The following is a 20,918-nucleotide window of genomic DNA, read 5'->3' as shown; positions in this document are numbered from 1 at the left end:
AACAAATTATTGTCTTCATTGTTTAAAGTACAGGTGGAAGACAGTTGATGGTTTGAAGTGGGTGATCACAACAAAATCTTAAATCGCAAAGAGGTTCTTCAAATAAAATATCCCCTTGGGCATTGGGAAAATATCAAAATAAAAATAAAAATATACAAACAAAAGCCGGTGAAAAACATTTCTTTTTTTCTCAGACAGAAATAAAAAAAATCAAATGGAAACCAATTAATGATAGGGTTGATTAGCATAATGTATATTAAATGGCATACAAAGCGTGTGACTAAGCGAATGTGATAGCCGAAAAACAAAGTCCGGCGAAATTGTATACCTATAATTATTCGCATTTGTTGTTTGTATTTCATTTTATTTTATGCTAATACGAAGCGATACTCTGGCCGAGTGATTCCCAAAATCCCACAATAGATGCGTGAGTCTGCGGAAAGGTTAACCCCAAACTCCAAAACTGGTCTTCCCGAGGGGATGGTCAGTGATATTGTGTTTTTTCAATGGGTGCGATTTATTAGAGAGAATGGAACCTGACACCTAATTCCGCCAGAACCAGATGAGCAGGTTGTTGAACCAGGCGAATCCGTTTATATAATAGGCCGCCAAGCCGAAATCGATCAACAGTCCGAAACGGAAAGATCTAAAGTGAACAAGTCATCCAAGATGCGAGCTGCCATCGTGTTCGTCGTTGTGATTTTCGCACTCCTCAGTGTCCTGGAGGCCGTGCCCGCTCCCCAGTTCGGATATGGTGGCTTCGGCGGATACCCTGGCTACGGCGGATTCGGAGGCGGATACCCCGGCTACGGCGGATTCGGTGGCGGATACCCCGGCTACGGTGGCTTTAGACGCGGCGGATTCGGTGGTTTCGGCGGAGCCAGTGCCTCGGCCTCGTCCTCGGCCTCCGCTGGCGGATTTGGCGGTGGCTTCTACGGATAAGAAGTTCAGAAGATAGTTAAGCTTAAGCCTGTTCAATTTAAATAAACCAAATCAATATTCCTGTGACTCCCAAATCTGTGATGTTGTTTTTATGGATTCGAAACAAAACCCAAATACAAATGTACAAGGTAAAGTGTTGTTATTGGAAGAATGGCAGACCCACTTGTTGGTGTATTAAATTCATTTGCATATCCAAATTCAGTGCGGTCAACATTTTGCTAGTGCAACAAACATTTAAAGGTTTTTGCAAATAGAATGCAAGGAACTTGGCAGCCCAGATACAAACTTTCGCTTGGCCGAAAAATGTTCGATTTGGCCCAGCTGTGTGGCTTACATTCGCCTGAGCCGCAAGTAAATCAATGCAGAGGCCTTCTTCCTTCGTCCTTCGTCCGTCGATGCCAAAGGATGGCCAAAGGATGCCAAAGTCAGGTCAAATCCACAGAATGTGCATCGAACTTGGTTCAACGACTTTGCGGCATCATTAAAAACTTTTGCCCGGCATCTTGAGCAGTCCTTAGCCGGGCTCCTCACTGGCCTGACTCCGGCATTTTGGTCGCACACATCTGGAGGGCAATAGCTTCCTATATTGTTATTTTTCAAATTTATGTCCTTCGGCAGAGGGCAACACAGGAAGGGAAAAGGCCAAAGAATGCAAGTTAAGCTGAATAGCTTCTTTGCCTGTTGACGTTCACTCAAAGTTGCATTGATGGACGCGGGAGTTTGGTCCAGCTCCGGCTTCTCCTCCTCCTCCTCCTTCTCCTCCATCTCCACCAGCAGCCATTCGACGTCGCGGCTCTGGAACTGATGTTCGTCCATTGTGTCCTGCGAGTCCTCTGTGACTCGTGTGGCCACTGCACAATGCCGCCGCCTTCTTCTGCTCCTCTATGGCCTCCATTCATGGCAGCCCTGCAAGTCATGGGCATTCAAAGGCATAATATAATAACGCGTTTATGTCCTCTCAGCGATTTTACGATGCCCGTTGCTGCAGCGGCCGAGCCAGCATAATGATGACCGGTCAGAAGTCACCAGGATATGAGCCCTCAGTTGTGTGAGTAATGACACAGTCGGATGGTTCGTATAAGTAAGATCTTCAATGCAGCTTCTATGATAGCATTTAGTGTACTTACTTCACCTCTGGCAAACAGTTTGAATATGATACCATTGCAACTATCTGTGTTTGGAGTTTTTGAGCGATTGCAATGATTTTGCACCCAATTTCAAACGGCCTTCTAATCCCAGCCAATTTACGTGTGTGCGGCAATGGCAATATGGCGATATGGCAATGGCAGTGGGAATGCAAATCAAGGATTCTTTTCAGCAACACGTAAAGGGCGGATCCAAGGATTTTCGGGGGGTGGGGTATTTTCGGGCGGTATGAAGTGCAAACTGTTCGCCTAAAATATGTCAATCGGAATGTAAATCATTGCGTAATTTGCATTTTGAGCAAATCAGCTCCAATTGAAATTGTCGATGCCCGGTGCGGCAATTCCCCTCGATCCACAATCCCTCTATCCTTTGCTTCTGTTGCTGGCAACACGTGAGTTATGGCGACGATTTTGACAATTGTCAAGCGACGGGCCACGCCCACCACGCCCACCGCCCAGCGGCAATGGGCGTAGAGCCGACGCATCCGTTACGTGCGTCTATATGTTTGCCTCTCGATTCGGGCGCCATAAATCTTGACTCTTGTTATCCAACATAATTGTGTTGACGTGCCTCGCTGCGAATTTAAATCATGTTAATATATATATTTATAGGGCCGACTGCTGACAGAAGTCGTCTGTCGCACTTCGAATGAGCCCAGTACTAAACGTCGTCATCATTTGAGTTTGAAATGTAAAAGGCTTTATAAGACCAGTTCTAAAAACACATTTTTTCTACGCTTAATAACAAACAATGAGAGAACTTAGAAAGCTATAATTTTTATAAATTCTTATCGGAATAAATCTAGCTTGCTTGCACATTTCATACAAACGCTTTTATATGCAAGCACTGTTGATTAATTAATTTTAGTTCCATTTCAATTTGACTATTTTTAATAAAAGGATTGGGCGATAAGCCGATTGTAAAGGAAAATGCCTTTAAATTCCAGATACCGCAAACTGAAACAGTGCACAACTAGGATGCACGTTTTGCCTGCAAAAAGGAATTAGATTTACATTCGGCGTTTGGTAAAAACGAATTTTATTTTATTTCGTTTTATTTATGCCTCCCTTAACTCTAAACTCACCCATTTCAGCATTTCCCCATTTCACCTGCTGCCAAGCCCAGCATTTTCCCACTGTGTGCCTGTGTTTATGACGCAACTTTCATCACGTACAACGTAGAGCAGATGTACATACGCCAAAAAGTATGCAACAGCAAAACGTGATTTCGTTTTAAATTTCAACTGCGAGTGCTGTCAAAGCTGAATTTATTTGCAGAACGCATTCATTTGGAAATTATCGAATAGGAAATTATTGGCTGCCGCAGAACGGAGCGGCTTTGCTGCCATAAAGTTGCCCGTAAGCGCTTACAATTGTTGCTCTGCAGAAAATAGTTTCTTACAAACGATTTAATAACATTCCTTAGTTAGGAGTAGAGTGTGAAAGATTTCAAATACCACAAGCATTACAATTACTTCCCCATAACCAAGTGAAATTGCAGTAGAACTAAACTATAATACAAAATGCCGCTGATCATGCCAAACCACATGCTGCGATCGGCTTGGAACAGACCACAAATCCAGAGCTGTAGCTTCGAACTGTTCGCGTAGATCACATAGGAACTTATCTGAAATGGAAGTACATGTATGACCAACTCTACAAGAAACAACAACGAATTCAAATACCTCCTTCGTCCAGCGAATTTCGCTCCAGGAGTGCTTGGCCGCATCGTGGTACTTCACCGCCACATCGCACATGTAATCGATGAGGTAGTAGTCCACCAAACGCACATGGTATTGAACACTTCCGTAAACGACCCACAGCCAAGGCGTGGAGAGGGCAAAGGTGAACACAGTTCCCCAATAAGCTTGGATCACACCTATTATAAAGTGATCGAAGCGGGTGGCCAACATCTGGGGGGCGTAGATTTTATTCAAATTTAGAGCTGTCCTGGTGAGGGAAGTATGAAGAAACCAGAGATGTCGCAGCTCCTTTTGATCCCTGGGCGATTTGGATTTCACTATTTGGTCCAGACGCCGGTTCACGCAATCGAAGCCACGAGCAATGTGCCACAAGGCTAGGAAATAGCCCATGGGCACCATATTCAGGATATTGTTGGCATTGGACAAGAAAAAGAACCGGACTATGTTGACCCACACTAACACATCGCACGAGTAGAACAGAAATATGATGTCTGTGGTGCACAGCCACGACAGCGTGAAGAACTTCAGGAGCAGCAGAATCCTTAAGGACCTTCGCACACCGTCTCTGCCCCTATAGCCACATCGTTTTTCTTCTCGGATTAATGTGAGTAGCAATGGCTGCATTTCCTTGAACGCTGTATCGCGAAATCCTCGCGATAGAAGTGTGTATAAAATGACCAGGAAGGACACCGTATACCTTATGTCATTTGTGATCAAAACAAGTGGCGGAAAGTGCCTCTTCGACTCAAAAACCGATCGAACTTGCCACATAAATATGGGAGCCACGGCGAGCGTAATGATATTGGTGATCAGCGCATAGGTCCGAGAAAATAAGGTACTGTAAAACTTTTGCCTGGAAAATTGTTGTGATGTAATTCCAATTGCCAGGGAATAGCGGAAATACGATTTAACTATCCATTCCATATCGACGTCCTTCGTGCACTAGTTTGTAGAATGAACTAATGACAGACAGTTGCTTTGCTAATAAGCACTCAACCAATTTGATTAAGTGATAGAATTGCGGAAGTGACAGATATGAAGAGCATTACCCAAATTAATGATAAAACAAGGGTTAATTACTGCACGTCGAAAGAAACTACGCAGCCATACGACTCTATACGATTACAAATATATTGTTGCATACTCTTAGACTTCTTCAAGAAGTATTCACATCACTAGTGGCTACTGTGACCACCTCGCATTAGAAGATGAAACTGGAACAGCATGATGGAGTGTACTATAATGGAGCCTACCATCTGCATCCATTTCGCTTTGTTAACGGGATAGAGTCCACAAACCAACATATCCAATCTCGTGCTGCTCTCGTAGATCAAGTAGGAACTCAGCTGAAAATTGAAATCAACTTTAGATGGAAAGCACACGAATGGACACTTCATTGTTGCCCACCTCGTTGGACATGCAGCCTTCGGTGGCAAATAGCTTCGGCTGGCTTTGGTACTCGGTGACCAGATTGCAGATATAGTCGTTCAGAAAGAAATCTACACTCCGCGTCCAATAAAGTATAGATCCGAAAAACTTTTCAAGGTTGGGCTCCTGTTCGGAAATCGAGTAAATCGTGCCCATACAAACGTTGATGACAGAGAATATGAAGTAATCGAATCGCAGGGCAAGCATTTGGGGACCGTAGTGCTTGTTTATCCTGCGGGCTGTGTTACACAGCTTTATATGCAGAGCCCACAGGCTGCGGAGTTCGTCTTCTTTCTTCTTTAAGCCCATCGATTGTGAGCAGACGATCTCCTCCAGCTGCTGGTTGACAAAGTCGAATCCTCTGGCCACGTGCATTAGTGAGACGAAGTAGAAGAATGTGGTGACAACCAGGATAGTTAGGGAGAAGTTAATCAGAAGTCCATTGCAAAGATGAGACCAGCTTGGAACTCTCCACTGGTAGATGAAAACCGCCAGAATATACGACAAACATAAGTAGGTCAATGTGAATGCTTTGATGATAAACATTCGACGACTTAGTGAATTCATTTTCTTTCCCGTGCGCAACATTTCCCGATTCACTTCCAGTGTAATACGCTGCAAGTCCAGCAACATGGCGTCTCTGTACCATCTCGTGATCAGGATGTAGGCTATAGTAAGATAGTTTGTTGAAAACATGATGTATGGAGCGAACGTCATGTAGGAAGGCATCCACTTCGCCGCACCCAATATCCTGGCCGATTTGCAGAAACCCTGCGGAAGCAACGTCAAGCAGATGGCATTTACAACCAAGCAATATATCTGGGTAATCCGCGACTGCTTGAATTTTCCACCAGTTACTTTGTATGACGTCATGCCGATGAACACGGCGTATACGTTATACGCTTCACCTATCCGCCTCATTGCTGGTAACCGAATAAACCGCTTGTGATGGGTTTCGTAGTTCAACTAAAGTTAGTAGCTCATATTTCCCATCGCATAACTGCTAATTAGGAAAAGTGTTATTCCGCAGAGCGATCTAAATCAGCCACAACAATGGCAACAATAATATTTGATGAACAGTTTTCTGCGCGCATTATACATGTATTTGTATTAACAAAGAAGTCATTTTCTGGCCTTTGAACTTCATTTAATATTATAACAAATATATATATTATATTCAATACACCTGATTTGATCTTATCTACTCAGCGTTAAATGAAACTGAAGCAACAATGTAGCATGGCAAGCAATAGCTCCCATCATTTCAAGCCACATGCCTCTATTGGGAAAGTAAAGTCCGCACACCTTCAGATCCAGTCTCATGCTGCTCTCATAGATCACATAGGCACTAAGCTGCAATTATAGCATTTACTTTGGAACAATATCAAATACATTAGCTACTCTACCGCCTTCTGGTTCACTTCTCCTTCGACGAGTTCGTGTTTCGGCTGACTCTGATAGCGTGCGGTCAGGTCACAAATGACATCGATCAGGAAGAAGTCCAAGGTCCGAACGAGGTATATTAGGCCCACATGAAGTATGTTCAGACTCATTCCTTGGAACATGCAAATTATTCCCACGTAGCCGAATACAACAGAGAAGAGAACGTATTCAGTGCGCGAGACGATCATCTGGAATCCATAGACTCGGCTTATTCTGCTGGCCATTCGGCTGAGAGTCCAGTGAAGGGACCACAGATCTCGTAGTTCCTCCGCGAAATTCTCAACATGGCTCCCGGATTTGGAGGTGATGAGATTTTTCATCTCTCGATCCACAAAGTCATATCCCCTGACGATTTGCCAAAAGGAAGTGAAGTAAAAGTAGTTGCTGACGTTCAGGATGCTGTAGGCTATACCCATTAAAGTTACTTCCAAGTACCCATGTTTTAGAAATAAAAGTGATATGAAAGAGCCCACCGTAAGGTAGGTGAGGGTAAACGACTTCAAATACAACAGTTTCTTTAGTTTTAAGTTCGTTTTCCTTCCAGCCAGCTCCATTTGGCGACCTAACTGATTGGTAATGTCAATCAAATCATAAAACATACTATCCCGATACGGGCGCGTTATCAGAATATACACTATGACTGCATAGTTAACCGAATAGACAACTAATGGAATTATAGACATCATTTTCGGAAACAAGGACGCCATCATCATATCCTTCATATCTTCATACCCAGCTCCACTCCAAACCATCCATGCCAAAATAACGACGGTTGCAATGTTCCATGCCAGGACATATGCCTCGGTCATCCTCGATTTGTTCAATTCGCCTCCGACTATTCTGTAAGACGTCAGGCCAATTAACTGGGCGTATCCGTGGTAGATCTCCACCAGTTTCTCCATTACCCTGCCGCAGAGAACCACTTTCCACCAGGTGTTGGCCTATACTAACCACTCTAGTTTTCATTCCTTGGTATGGGTTTTGAAAACAGTTAGCCTATCTGCTTACATCAAAACTGCGCACTCACATATTCCGATCAAAGGCAGATTATGCCTGCCATTAACCTTACTATTATTTCCTATAAATGTAAACAAGGAAACGTAAGCTATAAATCTAAAAATGTTGATAATTAGATGTGAACTAATTGCCTTAGTGGATTGATTGCACATTTAAAAAGCATCATACCCGATGAGACATGTTTGCACAAACTTTAAATTTAAAGCCGTGTCAAAACAAAAGGATTTGTATTTATGGCCTTGTTTACCAAACTTCGCACTAACCCTTTTTGACCTTTGGACCCAATGTCAGGTACTAACTTGATTAGGGGCCCAAACCCTACCTGTCTGCTATATAAATATGTTGGGTAATGGGATCTGCATATCATTCGCTATCAGCACCTCGAGAAGTGAACATACAAGAATGGAAGGTCCTCTGTCGTTTCTCAAAGTGGATCCTGCTTGCCTCATTCTCATTGTTTTAGGTATTTCGCTGGTGGATTTCGTGGTCAACAATTGGTCCAGTCCAAAGGAAGATAAATCCTGCCGCCCGTCAAGCACTGCGCTTTCTGCCAAGAAGAACAAAAAGTGCGAGAATGAGACTCCTTTGGTCAGAAATCTGGGATTGCGGCATCGTGCTAAACTTCTGGCTAGCGTTAAACGGCGCCTCGATCATCAGTTTTAAGAAAACCATGTTGTAGATTTAAGATAAGCTATAAAATATATCAATTATGACAATTAAAATAAATGTAATAAATAAATGTTCTTTTTCTTTACGTATTGGGCGACTTAAGAAGAATTTGAATATATCGATTTATTGGCGGGCTGTCGATAAGTTTTCTAAGAAGCGAAGTGCTGCCAGATGGCTTCGTTTTGTGCCAGTCTAGCGCTTTTAGCCAAATAATTTAAACAAACAAATAATCCATATACAAACTGTAGGCTCCCATTACCAACTGTTTATTTTCTATGTGCAATTGTAAACATTTTATCACAGCTTCATAGTTTGTAGTGTTGAAGCAAAACTCACATAGAGCAGTAGCCTATTTTGGCTAGTTCTAGTAGCAGAGCATCTCTATAGAACCAAACTGTGCCATCACTGTGGGTAGTGTTTATATAGCCGGTTTTTATGTTGAGGAATTTGATAAAGTCACGTTTCCCGGCGCGCCGCACAATGTCCTGCTTCTCGCATGTGATGAACCCGATAACGGGGCAGAACTCCTGGCAGGAGCGCGGCGATGACTACGACTACCACCTGGAGGTGGCCAACGCGGGATTCGGCGACATGCTGCACGACTGGGAGCGGAACCAGAAGTACTTTGCCGCTCTGAAGAAGACCATCGCTGGGATGCGGGAGGCTGGCAGGGAGGTGCATGTCCTGGACATCGGCACGGGCACCGGAATCCTGTCGATGATGGCCGTAGAAGCTGGAGCAGATTCGGTGACCGCCTGCGAGGCATTCCTGCCGATGGCGAATTGCGCGGAAAGGATTCTGGCGGCCAACGGAGCTGGCGACAAGGTGCGACTCATCCGCAAGCGATCCACGGAGATCCAAGTGGGCGAGGATATGCCGCGAAAGGCCAATCTCCTAGTGGCCGAGCTGCTGGATACAGAACTGATTGGCGAGGGCGCCATTGGCATCTACAACCATGCCCACGCCGAGCTGCTGACTGAGGATGCACTCTGCATTCCAGCTCGCGCCAGGTGCTACGCCCAGGTGGCGCAATCTCCGCTAGCTACGCAGTGGAACAGCCTGAAGACGATTGCCAACTTGGACGGCGAACCATTGCTGCACCCGCCAGAGCAGCTGAAGAGCTGCCAAGGAGAGGCAGCTCTGCACGACGTGCAGCTGTCCCAGCTGCCAAGCTCCGCGTTCCGCCCGCTCACCGATCCCGTCGAGATCTTCCAGTTCGACTTTCAGCGCAAGCTGGAGCGGGAGAAGAAGCGGGCGCAACTACTAGAGCTGAAGTCCAAGCAACCTGGAGCCGCTGAGCTGGTATTCTACTGGTGGGACATTCAGCTGGATGATGGCGGCGAGATACTGCTCAGCTGCGCTCCTTACTGGGCGCATCCACAGCTCAAGGAGCTGGCGGCTGAGAAGGGAAAGGATCACCCGTTGCCCAATGTGGTGCCCTGGCGGGATCACTGGATGCAGGCCATCTACTACATACCCAAACCCCTGCAGCTGGTTGAAGCAGGCAAATCCTTCCACCTGAGCTGCAATCACGATGAGTACTCCCTCTGGTTCGATGCTCGCGAAGAGGCGCCCACGAAGAGCGTGCGACGTCATACCTGCACCTGTGACCTGCACATGACCTACTCACGCAGTAGGATTGGCCAGATTAACCAGTCTACCCGTAACAAGCGGTACCTGCGCTACCTGGAGGAAAGCATTGAGGCTAAGAAATCGAATGTCTTGGTCCTCGGAAACGGCTGCCTGCTGGGTCTGGCTAGCTCTGCTTTGGGTGCTGCCTCCGTCCTTCTCCATGAACCCCATCGCTTCTCGCGTAGATTACTGGAATCGATTGTAACGCACAACCAGTTGAAGAACGTCCAGTTTTTGGACAAGGTCGAGGAACTGGAGGACTCTCAGCTAGCTGCGCTTACTCACATTTTCGCTGAGCCCTACTTCCTCAATGCGATTCTGCCGTGGGACAACTTCTACTTCGGCACCTTGCTCACGAAAATCAAGGACAGGCTGCCGGAGAGTGTAAAGATTTCGCCATGTTCGGCACGCATCTATGCTCTTCCCGTGGAGTTTCTGGATCTGCACAAGATTCGAGCGCCCGTTGGCAGTTGCGAGGGATTTGATCTGCGCTTGTTTGATGAAATGGTGGAGGTACGACTGCAATTCGTTATTAACTCGTGGTTTAATAATTGAAATAATGTTTATTTTTTTGTACAGAGATCAGCAGAGCAGACAGTGTCCCTCGTGGAGGCTCAGCCGCTCTGGGAATACCCCTGTCGCGCACTATCAGAACCCCAGGAAGTTCTCAACGTAGAGTTCAGTAACTTTAGTCAAGAGCACAGTCTGAAAGGCAGCATTGAGCTCAAGCAGTAAGTATTTCGGCAGTACTGTTTTGCAAGCATTAATCCCCATTCCTTTTCAGCCCCGGAACGTGCAACGGAGTGGCCTTATGGGTGGACTGGCAGTTGGTGGAGGACAACAGCCCCAGGTCCATTGTTAGCGGTGGTCCTAGCGAACCTGTTGTTCCCGGCGAGTTCGTTAAGTGGGATATGTTTGTGAGACAGGGAGTTCACTTTCCAAGGAGACCCACAGGAGGCATTACGCATCTCGAATGGAGCACGGATTTTAAACCCGTGTTGGGTGAACTGAACTTCAGCTTTGGCCAGAAAAAGCTTTAACATTTTATCATTTATTCACAAAAATTTGGAGAAATTACAACGAGCAATGAACGTCAGGGCAAATACAATGAATAAGCGAGTAATAGGCATATCTAGTCCTTGGGAATCTCGTTCTCCATGCGAGTGAGCGTTATGTTCCTGTCAGTCTGCGAGGCGTTGGTCACCTTGGAGCCGAACTCTCCGCCTCTGAGACGCATACGCAAATCCAGTGCCCTGATGTCCGTCATCAGCGAGTGCTGCTTGTTCTCCAGATCCACGTCGATACGCTTGCCGTGCTCCTCCAGCAGACTGAAGTTAGTCTTGCTCTCGTCGATCTTGGCCTGCAGCCGGCGTCGAATCTCTCGCAGCTTCTCCACCTCCAGGCAGAGCATGTCGTGCGCCTGGTCCATGCACAGTTCCATGCCAGACCTCTGGGCACGGTTCTCCAGGCGTGTCTCGGCCAGTTTCAGGGCATCCGTCTTGTCACGCAAAGCATTCTCCGAGGTACGGATCTCGCACATGGCCTTCTCCATCTCCTCCTTCATCTTGAGCTGCTGCCACTCCAGTTCGTTCCTGGCCCGCTGCGTCTCGAAGATCCGCTTGCGGATGGTGTGCTCCGCCCGCTCCTGCTGCGACTGGAGCATGTTGCGCGCCTTTTCGCGGCACACGAACAAAGCCTCCCGGATGGCGTACGTATCTGCCAGCTCATTCTCCGCCAGCAGCTTTATGTTCTTCACATTCTCCAGCCACGACTCGTACGAACAGGAGCTAAACGGGTGTTTCGTTTTGTTATCTGGCTATGGAGACATACCATGTTTGACTTACTTCTTCGGATTCCTCGTGGGATCCGGTTTGTATGAGATATTGGCTGAATTGCGATCGAGAGCCAACTGCGAGTTGTCCAGCTGCACCGCCTCCACCTTGAACTCGATCTCCAGGCCAATCTTGAAGCGCACTTCCTCCAGACGATTCAGCTTCTCCCACGCCTTCTGGCATCGATCGGCCAGCAGCCTCTGGTTGTTCTCCAGCACGACCAGTTCGTTCTTGATCTCGGTATCGGCCTCATCGTAGGTGATCTCCGATCCGAGGCGACCATCCCGCATGGTCAGGCACTCGGCTATCACGGAAATAGGTCCCGCCAGCGCCTCTAGCTCCCGTTCCGTGGCATTCTTCTCCTCCTGCAGCATGAAGATCTCGCGCTCGATCTTTTCAAAGGACTTTGAAATGATATCCCTCCAGCGATTCAGCTCAGAGATGCTGATATACAAAATATATTATAAATCGTACATTATGGTATATTATCCACAACTTTGTAATCATATTGGAAACTCACCGATCGGTCAGAGCTTCATTTGTCTCGTAGTTGGCCCAATCGCCCTCGATCCTCGTCTCGTTCCTCAGGGATCGGGATGAGTGGCGGATGGCGAAGGCGTCTGACCTCCGTGCATCCGCCACATTCCTCATCTGGTTCACCCGGGCGTACCAGTCCGTCAGTGAAATGTGCTGGAGCGGTTTCTCCATCGTTACCACCGAGCGGAAGGCCATTGTGTCTTCAAAAGTTTAAGTAAAACAGCTGGATTTAATCTTTAACAATTTCAGAAAATATGTGCTCCCAACTAGAAAACTCAAAGTGGAATGAAAAGGTTCTCGGAAACATCGATTTCAAGTGGTTGTTTGGTCAACGAACACTAGATCTCCAAGGCGCTTGGGTCATTGTCAAGGACTACGGGATTGTGATTCCTGTTCACATGCTTCCATAGTTACATTAGATATATAAAAATATAATATTTTATAGTAAGTTCTACCTTAGAACTTGAGCCGTGGCTCAAGAAAATTGCCGCAAATATAATACACTTTTTCTTAGATTTGTAAAATTATAATAAATGATTTAATAATGAGTACTGGACAGGTTAATTGTTTCTTGTTATTTTATACTTCTCGAATCTATAGTTTTATTTGAAAATAATTTAATTAGGTTTTATATTTTTGTACCACTGTGGTTTTAAACCTTGCTACATCCTCAGCCAAGTCTTCACCCCGACACCCACTCTAATATCTTTTGGTATTTTTCCGTCGGCCTTCGGTATATCTCCCCGTGATCGCTTCTCGGTCACACTGCCGCACACACGTGTTTTTCTTTTCAAGCGTTTTGGTTGCCGCGTGTTAACGGACCAAATCACATTTCGTTGAAAGTTGTATTAAAAAGTGCAAGTACAGCAGCATAAAATGGGCAAACCAGGTGCGTTAAATTATCCTTTAACGATGCGAATCAAAGCAGGCGATGCAATTGCTTTTGGAAGCCTCCAACTTAACCTCTGAAAACACGAGTATTCAAATGCGGCTCTTTTCTCTTTCAGGATTCAGTCCACGCGGTGGTGGCGGAGGCGGCGGAGGAGGAGGTGGCTTCCGTGGGCGTGGTGGCGGCGGCGGAGGAGGCGGTGGTGGTGGCGGATTTGGAGGAGGCCGCGGACGCGGTGGCGATCGAGGCGGCGACCGCGGTGGCCGAGGTGGATTCGGTGGTGGCCGTGGAGGAGGTGGTCGCGGTAGTGGCGGCGGCCGTGGTGGCTTTGGAGGACGAGGCGGCGGCGGCGGCCGTGGTGGCGGAGGACGTGGAGGCGGTGGTCGCGGCGGCGGAGGACGTTGTGGTGGTGCTGGCGGCTTCAAGGGCGGCAAGACTGTCACCATTGAACCTCATCGTCACGAGGGAGTGTTCATTGCTCGCGGCAAGGAGGACGCACTGGTCACCAGGAACTTTGTGCCCGGATCCGAGGTCTACGGCGAGAAGCGCATCTCCGTTGAGGTTTGTTTTTAACTCTTTACGCACTAACCATACCTATTCCTAGCTTATGATGAGGTTGTGCAGGGGTACAGAACATGGCATCATGTGGCCATGAGCAGCCTTGGCGGCCACCTGTGGCTGTGTGCACTCCAGGTGCACGTGAAGCAGTCGCGGGGCTCCAAGGTCTGCTTAGAATAATGCACAACTGAGGCGCATTCCTATCCACTTATCTATCCCAAAACAAACAGAACCCAAACAAGTCCACCATTTTGAAAATCAAATGCATTTTTGAAACTACCTGAAGAATCCCAGCCCTATTTTATTATTTTACTCAAATTACTTCTTCATTTCTGTTGAAATTTATGACAAAACTTTATTGATTAATATCTATTATTTTGTTTGACTTCTTTGCAGACCAATGGCGAGAAGATTGAGTACCGCGTGTGGAATCCCTTCCGTTCCAAGCTGGCTGCTGCCGTTCTTGGTGGCGTCGAGCAGATTCACATGCCGCCGGGCTCCAAGGTTCTCTACCTGGGCGCCGCCTCCGGAACGACAGTTTCCCATGTGTCTGATGTGGTGGGACCCGAGGGCCTCGTCTACGCCGTGGAGTTCTCACACCGATCCGGTCGCGATCTGATTAACGTTGCCAAGAAGCGCACCAACATCATACCCATCATCGAGGACGCTCGCCATCCGCACAAGTACCGCATGCTGGTGGGCATGGTGGACACCATTTTCGCCGACGTTGCCCAGCCGGATCAGGGCCGTATTGTGGCGCTGAATGCCCAGCACTTCCTGAAGAACGGCGGACACTTTGTCATCTCGATCAAGGCCTCCTGCATCGACTCGACGGCGCAGCCCGAGGCGGTATTCGCCGCCGAGGTGAAGAAGATGCAGGCCGACAAGCTGAAGCCGCAGGAGCAGCTTACGCTGGAGCCATACGAGAGAGACCACGCCGTCGTTGTTGGCGTATACCGACCACCGCCCAAGCAGTAAGCAGTCGTCTTCTACTGGGTTTAGTTTTAAGGCTATTGTACTAATACAGACGAGTTGTATTAAGTTTCTTTTAAATATAAAACCATAGTTGTAAAGATAAATCAAAATGCACACTATTTTTGTAGCAGACGTACAAAATATACACAGAAACCAAAAGCCAATGTAACAATATGGAGTTCCTATGTAAGCTGAAGATCTTTTGAGCAGATGAAAGCCAATCTTAGCAAAACGTGGTTTTTAAAGAGGTATTATTCGGCACGGCATTCTGTTAATTCACGGTGGTATGTGCTAGTTAGTTTGTTTATATCTTGACCATTCACTGGATTTTGGTTGCATTTTTTATTAACTCAACAATACTTCAATTGTTTGTAAATTAATATTTCTTAATACGCAATCATCTAATGTGTAACAAATATGAAAGCCTGTCTTTAGAACGAGCTGCAATACACAATAAATAAAATAAGTGCCAAAAAAAAAATGTAGATCATCCGATCCGCTGCGGACAGGATTCGAACCTGCGCGGGTAGAACCCAATGGATTTCAAGTCCATCTCCTTAACCACTCGGACACCGCAACTGTGTCGCCCCGGTGGCAAAGTTCCATCTTGGTATGAAGCCCAGATTTCAGCACCCCCCTCTTCCATTAACTCGCCAGGGATGGCGTACCACATATTCGGACACGAACCAAGAACGTTTTCGGGGTCGGGTATCAGCTTAAGCCATTCTTTATAAAAAATTGCTGAAGTCGAAGTTTCATTTACGTGGCTATGCGTTCTAATGAGTATATAAATATTACTAGCTTAAAAAATAAATACATATTTCGATTCTATTACAACCTTCTTGTTAGCATTCCATTATTCTAATAACTTACAGTCAGAAGTAATCATATATTTACATATGTCATGAACAGTAATTAAATAGCTTGCAAATTTGTGGTTCATATTAAACTTGAAATTCAAAATCATATTTCTGCTTCGGAATATCTACTACTATTCCCATTGCAGAAATTGCCGAACTACAGATTTTTATCTGCATAGAATTATGCAGCGCGAAATATGACATACAAATGGAGCAGCCTTCGATAAGGCTGCGGTGTCCGAGTGGTTAAGGAGATGGACTTGAAATCCATTGGGTTCTACCCGCACAGGTTCAAGTCCTGTCCGCAGCGATGTGTGATGTAACACTTTTTTTTTTAACCATGCTTAGCTTAGGATGATTTATTTATGCTTTCTAGCCATCTTGTTTCGCATACAATTTGGAAATTACGTCTTTAGCTAGCAGATACGTTATTAAAAAAAACACATTTTCCTTGTTTTTTTTTTATCATTTAAATTACTTTATTTAGCCGTTTTGCAGCGATCTCAAAATATAACAATATAGAGGCGTAGTGCATTTTTCTCTCAGTTGATAAAATACGACTTTAAGCTTAGCCTAGGAATTTCCCGTGCGGGCTTTTGAAGATTCTGCCTCGCGAAAGACACACAGATCATAATCATTCAAAGAGGACATTGGTTTTACATTTCTCGTTAATCTTTAGGTCTTAACAACTAGGGTAAAATCATAATCGCGTTGATTCTTGAATAAATGTATATCACTGAACTCATCAGCGGTTCCTCGCTAGAGACATCTACAACTTGGCGCGCTTCGGCACTCCGATGGCCTCCAAAACACCGCAGGCCTCCAGATGCTGGAAGAGCGTCTGCAGATACTCCTCGCGATGCCGTATGTAGTGTGCAGCGTGCTGGGAACGCTCCCAGCACTTGAACGTAACCTTGATGTTCGCACGCTCCCAGTCCTCGCGCACGGCGTGGTTGGAGGATGGCGGGCCGATGGGATCGTTGTCGGACACAAAGAACAGCGCCGGGGCCTTGACCAGTGTGGAGTGGAACATCTGGCTGGAGCGCATATAGTGGATGGTGGCCTGGTTGTGGAATGTCTTCATGTGGTACAGCGTATAGTTGCGCAGGGCGCTCTGCATGCGCTCGTTCCTCGGGAAAATCGATTTTGGCACGCCCACCGGGATCTCGGTGATGTCGGCGGCGCTGTCCCAAATCTGGCACACGAAGCGGTCCAGGATGCTGCCATAGCGATCCATGTCGCGCGACATCTGCAGCATGATCTCGCCCAGTTGGTAGGCGCCCACGGAAAAGCCATGCATAACGATGGGCTCATACGACTTGTTGTTCTCCAGGAATCGTATGGTCTCGGCGGCCACCACCTGGTCAGCAGGGAAAAGATGCATTAGTGATTGAATGACTCAACTTGGAATGTATGTTAAAAGCAGGCCATTACTTTGATTCATTGGTATAGGGGCTACTTCCTTTGGCCGCCAATGTATCAGAATTACCTGGGTTCCCTTGACCGGCCAGAGCAACTGCCATGGCGTGATGTGCACCACCACCACGTCGAATCCCATCTCAGTGTAGATCTGGGCGTACTTCTTCAGATGCTTCTGCTTGGCCATCAGCCAGGCCATCATGAGACACAGTGGGTTGCCAGTTGGCTTCTTGAAGGCCAGCGTCTTGGGATCCACCTCGACTTGAGTCTTGGTGCTGGTGTACAGGGTCATGTTCTTGGTAATATCCTGCGAGGATAGGTACCGGCGATTGTTCGACGGGGCCATGGCGCTCTGAGTGGGGGAGAAACGGGCTATTAGTCATGTTTGAAAACAGCTGATGCGAGATGGTTAGTGGTTTTGGTGGGTAAAATGAAACTTAACAACAACAAAAAACTTTAAGTGCAACGAATACCTTTAAAATTCAATAACTAGGCAAATATGCATACGATTTCAATTCTCCCCGCTCTTCAACTAAGCGACCAAGCGTCTACACCTGTACTATTCCATGAACTAATCGGACTACGAACCATCGTTTGGATAGGTCCAGTCACTAACTGGGCAGCTTTCTGATAAGATATGAAAGCTTAAGTGGTTAATATGGTCTGATCGGTTAGAGTCTGGCTGGCTGCGGATTAACGCGGCCTCCTCAATCCATGCAAATTAGGGGATAGCCATTACGTGATATGGCTCTGATTTATCCTCGGCAACAGCTGCTGACCTTGAAATTCGCTCAGCACGCTATAATCAACAGCTGTTCCTGATAAGATTAGTAAAGGTGTGTGTGCATTTGGTTGTTTTATGGAATCATGTTACCGAGATTGATATTCAATTACTCCGTTCACTTCTCGAATTCTCAAACACTGCGTTTTATAGGGAAATCAGATGATAGTCCCTTGAATATAACTCTGCTTTAATCCCAGAATATATGCATACCGTTTCCGTAGCTAGTTATCAAAAGTTGCTTGTAGCAGCACGAAGGCAAGTGACCAAATGAAGGTAGTGCAAAGGTTTTGGGTTCTTTTCCCGCATTTCAGCAAGGCTAAGCCGACTGATAGCATTCTGAGTTCGAAGATAGCCCCGCAAAGTCAAACGATAAGCAGTTGCAATTTAGATTAGTGGAAAATATTGTGACCTAACCGTTTTGCACTAGTTAGATCACATAATTGAGACAAAGCGTGGCTTAATGGAATAGTTCCTGGAGAAGACTTTCACTTTAGCTTGACACTTTGAACTTGACCCTTGAATTGCATGGCCACTTACACGTTTCGCGCGATAATAGATCTTCAGCAGTATAATTGCCAATATGACTAGTAATATTATTTCAATTAGGAAGTCCATATTGAAGATAAAACTAAGCAGGTGCAACGACTTTGACCAACTGACTGATCCACATTATATAGCATATAGCCCAGCGATCCAGTGGAACGATCATGGATAGTTGAGCGGAATTGAGGCGAGCTTACAGTCCCCATGGAAAATAGTTATTTCTGCTGATGTGTGTGTACATACATATATGCAGGAATATGTTTTTTCTACTCTTTGCGGCAGTGGTTTAAATTACATTGCGCCACTGGAAGCCTACGTCCCCTTTGCGAAAGGTAGACTCTTAGTCTCGACTAGAAGATACCACGTGAAATGGAACTAGAAAGGTCTCTTCTTGAATCAATGCAGAATTGCACACTATGTTGATAGCTAACAATAACTAATAATAACTTGTTTAAGAATGATTTCATAAATATCTTTGATGCCAAAATACCCTTGCACACACTTTAGGTTCTAGGTATTTGATCAGCTCGCTGCCTAAAAATAAACACAGAACACGAACATTTGGCGGATCGAGCGAAAGCTTGGCATTGGGGCGCCATTATGATTTGAATCGTGGAAAAAGCTGTGCCCCAGCTCAATTGAGCTTGCTGAATGCGAGGGTCGATTCAAAAGTAGATCCAAAAGATCCAGGATAAGGCAGTAGTTCAATAGAACGGACCATCGATGATATCACGTGCAGTCGGTGATTGTCTGGTTGGTTCAAGCGGTTAATGAGCCCTCACTAATTGCAGGCCACTGCAAAACAACGATTAAACTATGTAAATAGGTTTATAAATATATATAAGGTAAGCGAAACTTATCTGTACAAATCACCATTGAAGAGGAGGAGAGGTTAGGAGAGATAGGAACCCGAAATCATTTGCCGGGTACAAAGTGCAGAGAATGCAGATTACTCAAGCATGCAAAATTCGAAAGTCACAGACTACAAAGTGCTTACAATGAAGAAGCGAATTAAAGGTAATTAAAGGTTCAAACCACGGATCAACAGATGTTCAATACACGTTATTCCAGTGCTAAATAGTGTATACCCTGCGTATTAAAGTTGATCTTTGACTTGACTCTGGTACTAATCTTTCTAACTTGATTAGCATTCTGAGAGAACACGGTCATAATTTCATTATAATTCTAATGGAATTATTAGCCATGTAAGCTTTGAAACTATTTGAATGCGTCATTGACCATTATTTTTAATCTAACGCGGTCAGGCCTATCTTATCGATAAGTAGTCCTTCTGTAAAATATATATTTTTTAAATTACTGTCGTAGTGCAGATATTACTGCTTAAGAAATTGTCTGAGTAACACAAGTATTAATGTCTAAATGTGAAGATAGAGCGGATTCTAAGGGTATCTGAGCCATAAGACCAAAGTTCGCAATGAGTTGTGGATCACAATAAAAAAACAAAATGTAGATTAATCATAGGAGTAGGCATGCCACAACTGAAGAGATAAGTTTTGAGAATCAGAATTTGGAGTGCATCCTAATGGAAATCTAATCGCTGGAATCCACGGCACCAGAATCGATGGAGAACCAGTACCAAGGAGTATGCTTACATTTGGAGCCGGCTGCTGCTGCTGGTGGCCCGTCTGCAGGCTCGAGAAGTTCCGGATCAGCGGGGGCTGGATGTGTCCGGTGTGGGGAACCCGCTGGAGCAATCCCTGCGTCTGGCAGCCCCCGAAGAAGCTGTCCGCGTAGGCATTCTCGTACGGCACGGCTGCCCGGCTATTTTGTGCTATTCGAGTGCGTTGCAAGTGCGGCGACGGGGAGGGGGGTGGTCAATGCAAAAATTATAAATAAGTCGGAGAGCTGCAGGGAGGAGGCAGGGATTTACCACCGAATGATAGGCCCACGGCTAGAGTTGCGGCTGTCCGGCCGGCGAAGGGCAGACTCATCGATTTTCTGGCCGCCGTTGCGTAAAATGCAGTGCGGAAAAAGTGCGCAGCCATTGTGATGCGAATGTGGGGATGCGGATGCGGAAAATTGCGGAAAACACTTTCACGGCAGGCGAATCAGAATACTTTCACACAGGCGCTTTGGACACAGACTGAAAAATGATTGGCAGTGGTTTTGGTTTTTTCTTTTGCTCGTTTGCTCATTTGCGTACTGCACACACACAGATGCGCCCGCGCACCCGAGCGCACACACACATGCACAGGCCAATGCACACGGACTGAACTTTGTACCCAAGTGCAGACGAGTCTCAATTTGTATTGTCAAACTGCTAAGTTGCTAAATTGATAAATTGAGATTCTGGTCTCGAATTCTGCTCTCGGACGGTGCGTGTGTGCGTGAGGGTGTGTGCGTGGCATCTGTGTGCAATATCGATGAGATTTCAATTGGCTAGCAGCCGAATCGATCGCCGTAACACTTACGCTAACGTCGTGCTCCCGTGTTTCGATTTTTGTTTGCAAATAAATTCAATTCCGCCCCCAACCGCCGCACAGTGTGACCGTTCGCTGCAAGTGCCTACGATAAACTGGTA

General features: G+C 46.0%; 9 protein-coding genes and 2 non-coding genes across 14 annotated transcripts; 5 read left to right on the top strand and 6 right to left on the bottom strand.

The window, feature by feature from the left end:
* Positions 1-520: 520 nt before the first annotated feature.
* On the top strand, positions 521-1,013 carry LOC122614655 (glycine-rich cell wall structural protein). The gene has a single exon (XM_043789272.1). The coding sequence runs from the start codon at positions 670-672 to the stop codon at positions 940-942; it is 273 nt and encodes a 90-aa protein (XP_043645207.1). The 5' UTR covers positions 521-669; the 3' UTR covers positions 943-1,013.
* A 2,545-nt stretch (positions 1,014-3,558) lies between these two features.
* LOC122614522 (putative gustatory receptor 59b) lies at positions 3,559-4,714 on the bottom strand. The gene is made up of 2 exons (XM_043789085.1): positions 3,773-4,714; positions 3,559-3,714 (listed from the first exon to the last, which is right to left on the bottom strand). The coding sequence occupies exons 1-2, from the start codon at positions 4,712-4,714 to the stop codon at positions 3,559-3,561; spliced, it is 1,098 nt and encodes a 365-aa protein (XP_043645020.1).
* Positions 4,715-4,965: 251 nt separating this feature from the next.
* On the bottom strand, positions 4,966-6,139 carry LOC122614521 (putative gustatory receptor 59b). The gene is made up of 2 exons (XM_043789084.1): positions 5,198-6,139; positions 4,966-5,136 (listed from the first exon to the last, which is right to left on the bottom strand). The coding sequence occupies exons 1-2, from the start codon at positions 6,137-6,139 to the stop codon at positions 4,966-4,968; spliced, it is 1,113 nt and encodes a 370-aa protein (XP_043645019.1).
* Positions 6,140-6,615: 476 nt separating this feature from the next.
* Positions 6,616-7,077, bottom strand: LOC122614520 (putative gustatory receptor 59b). The gene has a single exon (XM_043789083.1). It carries the CDS (start codon positions 7,075-7,077, stop codon positions 6,616-6,618), a length of 462 nt encoding a protein of 153 aa, XP_043645018.1.
* A 1,003-nt stretch (positions 7,078-8,080) lies between these two features.
* Positions 8,081-8,341, top strand: LOC122614842. Its single transcript, XM_043789512.1, has one exon. The coding sequence runs from the start codon at positions 8,081-8,083 to the stop codon at positions 8,339-8,341; it is 261 nt and encodes an 86-aa protein (XP_043645447.1).
* A 416-nt stretch (positions 8,342-8,757) lies between these two features.
* On the top strand, positions 8,758-11,107 carry LOC122613496 (protein arginine N-methyltransferase 7). Its single transcript, XM_043787698.1, has 3 exons — positions 8,758-10,492; positions 10,559-10,710; positions 10,764-11,107. The coding sequence occupies exons 1-3, from the start codon at positions 8,783-8,785 to the stop codon at positions 11,017-11,019; spliced, it is 2,118 nt and encodes a 705-aa protein (XP_043643633.1). The 5' UTR covers positions 8,758-8,782; the 3' UTR covers positions 11,020-11,107.
* Positions 11,015-12,647, bottom strand: LOC122613498 (tektin-2). The gene is made up of 3 exons (XM_043787699.1): positions 12,332-12,647; positions 11,824-12,255; positions 11,015-11,766 (listed from the first exon to the last, which is right to left on the bottom strand). The coding sequence occupies exons 1-3, from the start codon at positions 12,541-12,543 to the stop codon at positions 11,112-11,114; spliced, it is 1,299 nt and encodes a 432-aa protein (XP_043643634.1). The 5' UTR covers positions 12,544-12,647; the 3' UTR covers positions 11,015-11,111.
* A 461-nt stretch (positions 12,648-13,108) lies between these two features.
* Positions 13,109-14,939, top strand: LOC122613528 (rRNA 2'-O-methyltransferase fibrillarin). The gene is made up of 3 exons (XM_043787741.1): positions 13,109-13,237; positions 13,356-13,798; positions 14,192-14,939. Exons 1-3 carry the CDS (start codon positions 13,225-13,227, stop codon positions 14,771-14,773), a joined length of 1,038 nt encoding a protein of 345 aa, XP_043643676.1. The 5' UTR covers positions 13,109-13,224; the 3' UTR covers positions 14,774-14,939.
* Positions 14,940-15,267: 328 nt separating this feature from the next.
* On the bottom strand, positions 15,268-15,349 carry Trnas-uga. The gene has a single exon. It is a non-coding gene; the product is annotated as a tRNA-Ser (tRNA).
* Positions 15,350-15,858: 509 nt separating this feature from the next.
* On the top strand, positions 15,859-15,940 carry Trnas-uga. Its single transcript has one exon. It is a non-coding gene; the product is annotated as a tRNA-Ser (tRNA).
* Positions 15,941-16,084: 144 nt separating this feature from the next.
* On the bottom strand, positions 16,085-20,909 carry LOC122613149. Of its 4 annotated transcripts, XM_043787180.1 has the most exons (5): positions 20,809-20,909; positions 20,268-20,480; positions 19,990-20,168; positions 17,120-17,401; positions 16,085-16,990 (listed from the first exon to the last, which is right to left on the bottom strand). In XM_043787180.1, the coding sequence occupies exons 2-5, from the start codon at positions 20,380-20,382 to the stop codon at positions 16,400-16,402; spliced, it is 1,167 nt and encodes a 388-aa protein (XP_043643115.1). In that variant the 5' UTR covers positions 20,383-20,480; positions 20,809-20,909; the 3' UTR covers positions 16,085-16,399. The 4 variants fall into 4 exon arrangements, with proteins under 4 accessions (XP_043643115.1, XP_043643117.1, XP_043643116.1 ...); XM_043787182.1 differs by lacking the exons at positions 19,990-20,168; positions 20,268-20,480 and having other exon boundaries at positions 20,809-20,879; XM_043787181.1 differs by lacking the exons at positions 19,990-20,168; positions 20,268-20,480; positions 20,809-20,909 and adding an exon at positions 18,371-18,463.
* Between the last annotated feature and the right edge of the window lie 9 nt (positions 20,910-20,918).

The sequence above is a fragment of the Drosophila teissieri genome, chromosome 2R (genome assembly GCF_016746235.2).
Source record: "Drosophila teissieri strain GT53w chromosome 2R, Prin_Dtei_1.1, whole genome shotgun sequence".
Lineage (NCBI taxonomy): Eukaryota > Metazoa > Arthropoda > Insecta > Diptera > Drosophilidae > Drosophila > Drosophila teissieri.
Note: the sequence above shows the minus strand (reverse complement) of the source record. Positions and strands in the feature narration are given on the sequence as shown.

Bases quoted from the DNA above. Each gene is read 5' to 3' on its own strand.
- LOC122614655 (XM_043789272.1), top strand. From the start codon at position 670: ATGCGAGCTGCCATCGTGTTCGTCGTTGTGATTTTCGCACTCCTCAGT.
- LOC122614522 (XM_043789085.1), bottom strand. From the start codon at position 4,714: ATGGAATGGATAGTTAAATCGTATTTCCGCTATTCCCTGGCAATTGGA. The intron at 3,715-3,772 runs GTATTTGAATTC...CTTCCATTTCAG, and splicing joins AAATTCGCTGGACGAAGGAG to ATAAGTTCCTATGTGATCTA.
- LOC122614521 (XM_043789084.1), bottom strand. From the start codon at position 6,139: ATGAGGCGGATAGGTGAAGCGTATAACGTATACGCCGTGTTCATCGGC. The intron at 5,137-5,197 runs GTGGGCAACAAT...TTCAATTTTCAG, and splicing joins AAGGCTGCATGTCCAACGAG to CTGAGTTCCTACTTGATCTA.
- LOC122614520 (XM_043789083.1), bottom strand. From the start codon at position 7,077: ATGGGTATAGCCTACAGCATCCTGAACGTCAGCAACTACTTTTACTTC.
- LOC122614842 (XM_043789512.1), top strand. From the start codon at position 8,081: ATGGAAGGTCCTCTGTCGTTTCTCAAAGTGGATCCTGCTTGCCTCATT.
- LOC122613496 (XM_043787698.1), top strand. From the start codon at position 8,783: ATGTTGAGGAATTTGATAAAGTCACGTTTCCCGGCGCGCCGCACAATG. The intron at 10,493-10,558 runs GTACGACTGCAA...TTTTTTGTACAG, and splicing joins TGTTTGATGAAATGGTGGAG to AGATCAGCAGAGCAGACAGT. The intron at 10,711-10,763 runs GTAAGTATTTCG...ATTCCTTTTCAG, and splicing joins GGCAGCATTGAGCTCAAGCA to CCCCGGAACGTGCAACGGAG.
- LOC122613498 (XM_043787699.1), bottom strand. From the start codon at position 12,543: ATGGCCTTCCGCTCGGTGGTAACGATGGAGAAACCGCTCCAGCACATT. The intron at 12,256-12,331 runs GTGAGTTTCCAA...TTTGTATATCAG, and splicing joins AATGAAGCTCTGACCGATCG to CATCTCTGAGCTGAATCGCT. The intron at 11,767-11,823 runs GTAAGTCAAACA...ACACCCGTTTAG, and splicing joins CCCACGAGGAATCCGAAGAA to CTCCTGTTCGTACGAGTCGT.
- LOC122613528 (XM_043787741.1), top strand. The intron at 13,799-14,191 runs GTTTGTTTTTAA...ACTTCTTTGCAG, and splicing joins AGAAGCGCATCTCCGTTGAG to ACCAATGGCGAGAAGATTGA.
- LOC122613149 (XM_043787180.1), bottom strand. From the start codon at position 20,382: ATGGCTGCGCACTTTTTCCGCACTGCATTTTACGCAACGGCGGCCAGA. The intron at 17,402-19,989 runs GTAAGCATACTC...TCCCCCACTCAG, and splicing joins AGCAGCAGCCGGCTCCAAAT to AGCGCCATGGCCCCGTCGAA. The intron at 16,991-17,119 runs GTAATTCTGATA...CCTGCTGACCAG, and splicing joins GGCCGGTCAAGGGAACCCAG to GTGGTGGCCGCCGAGACCAT.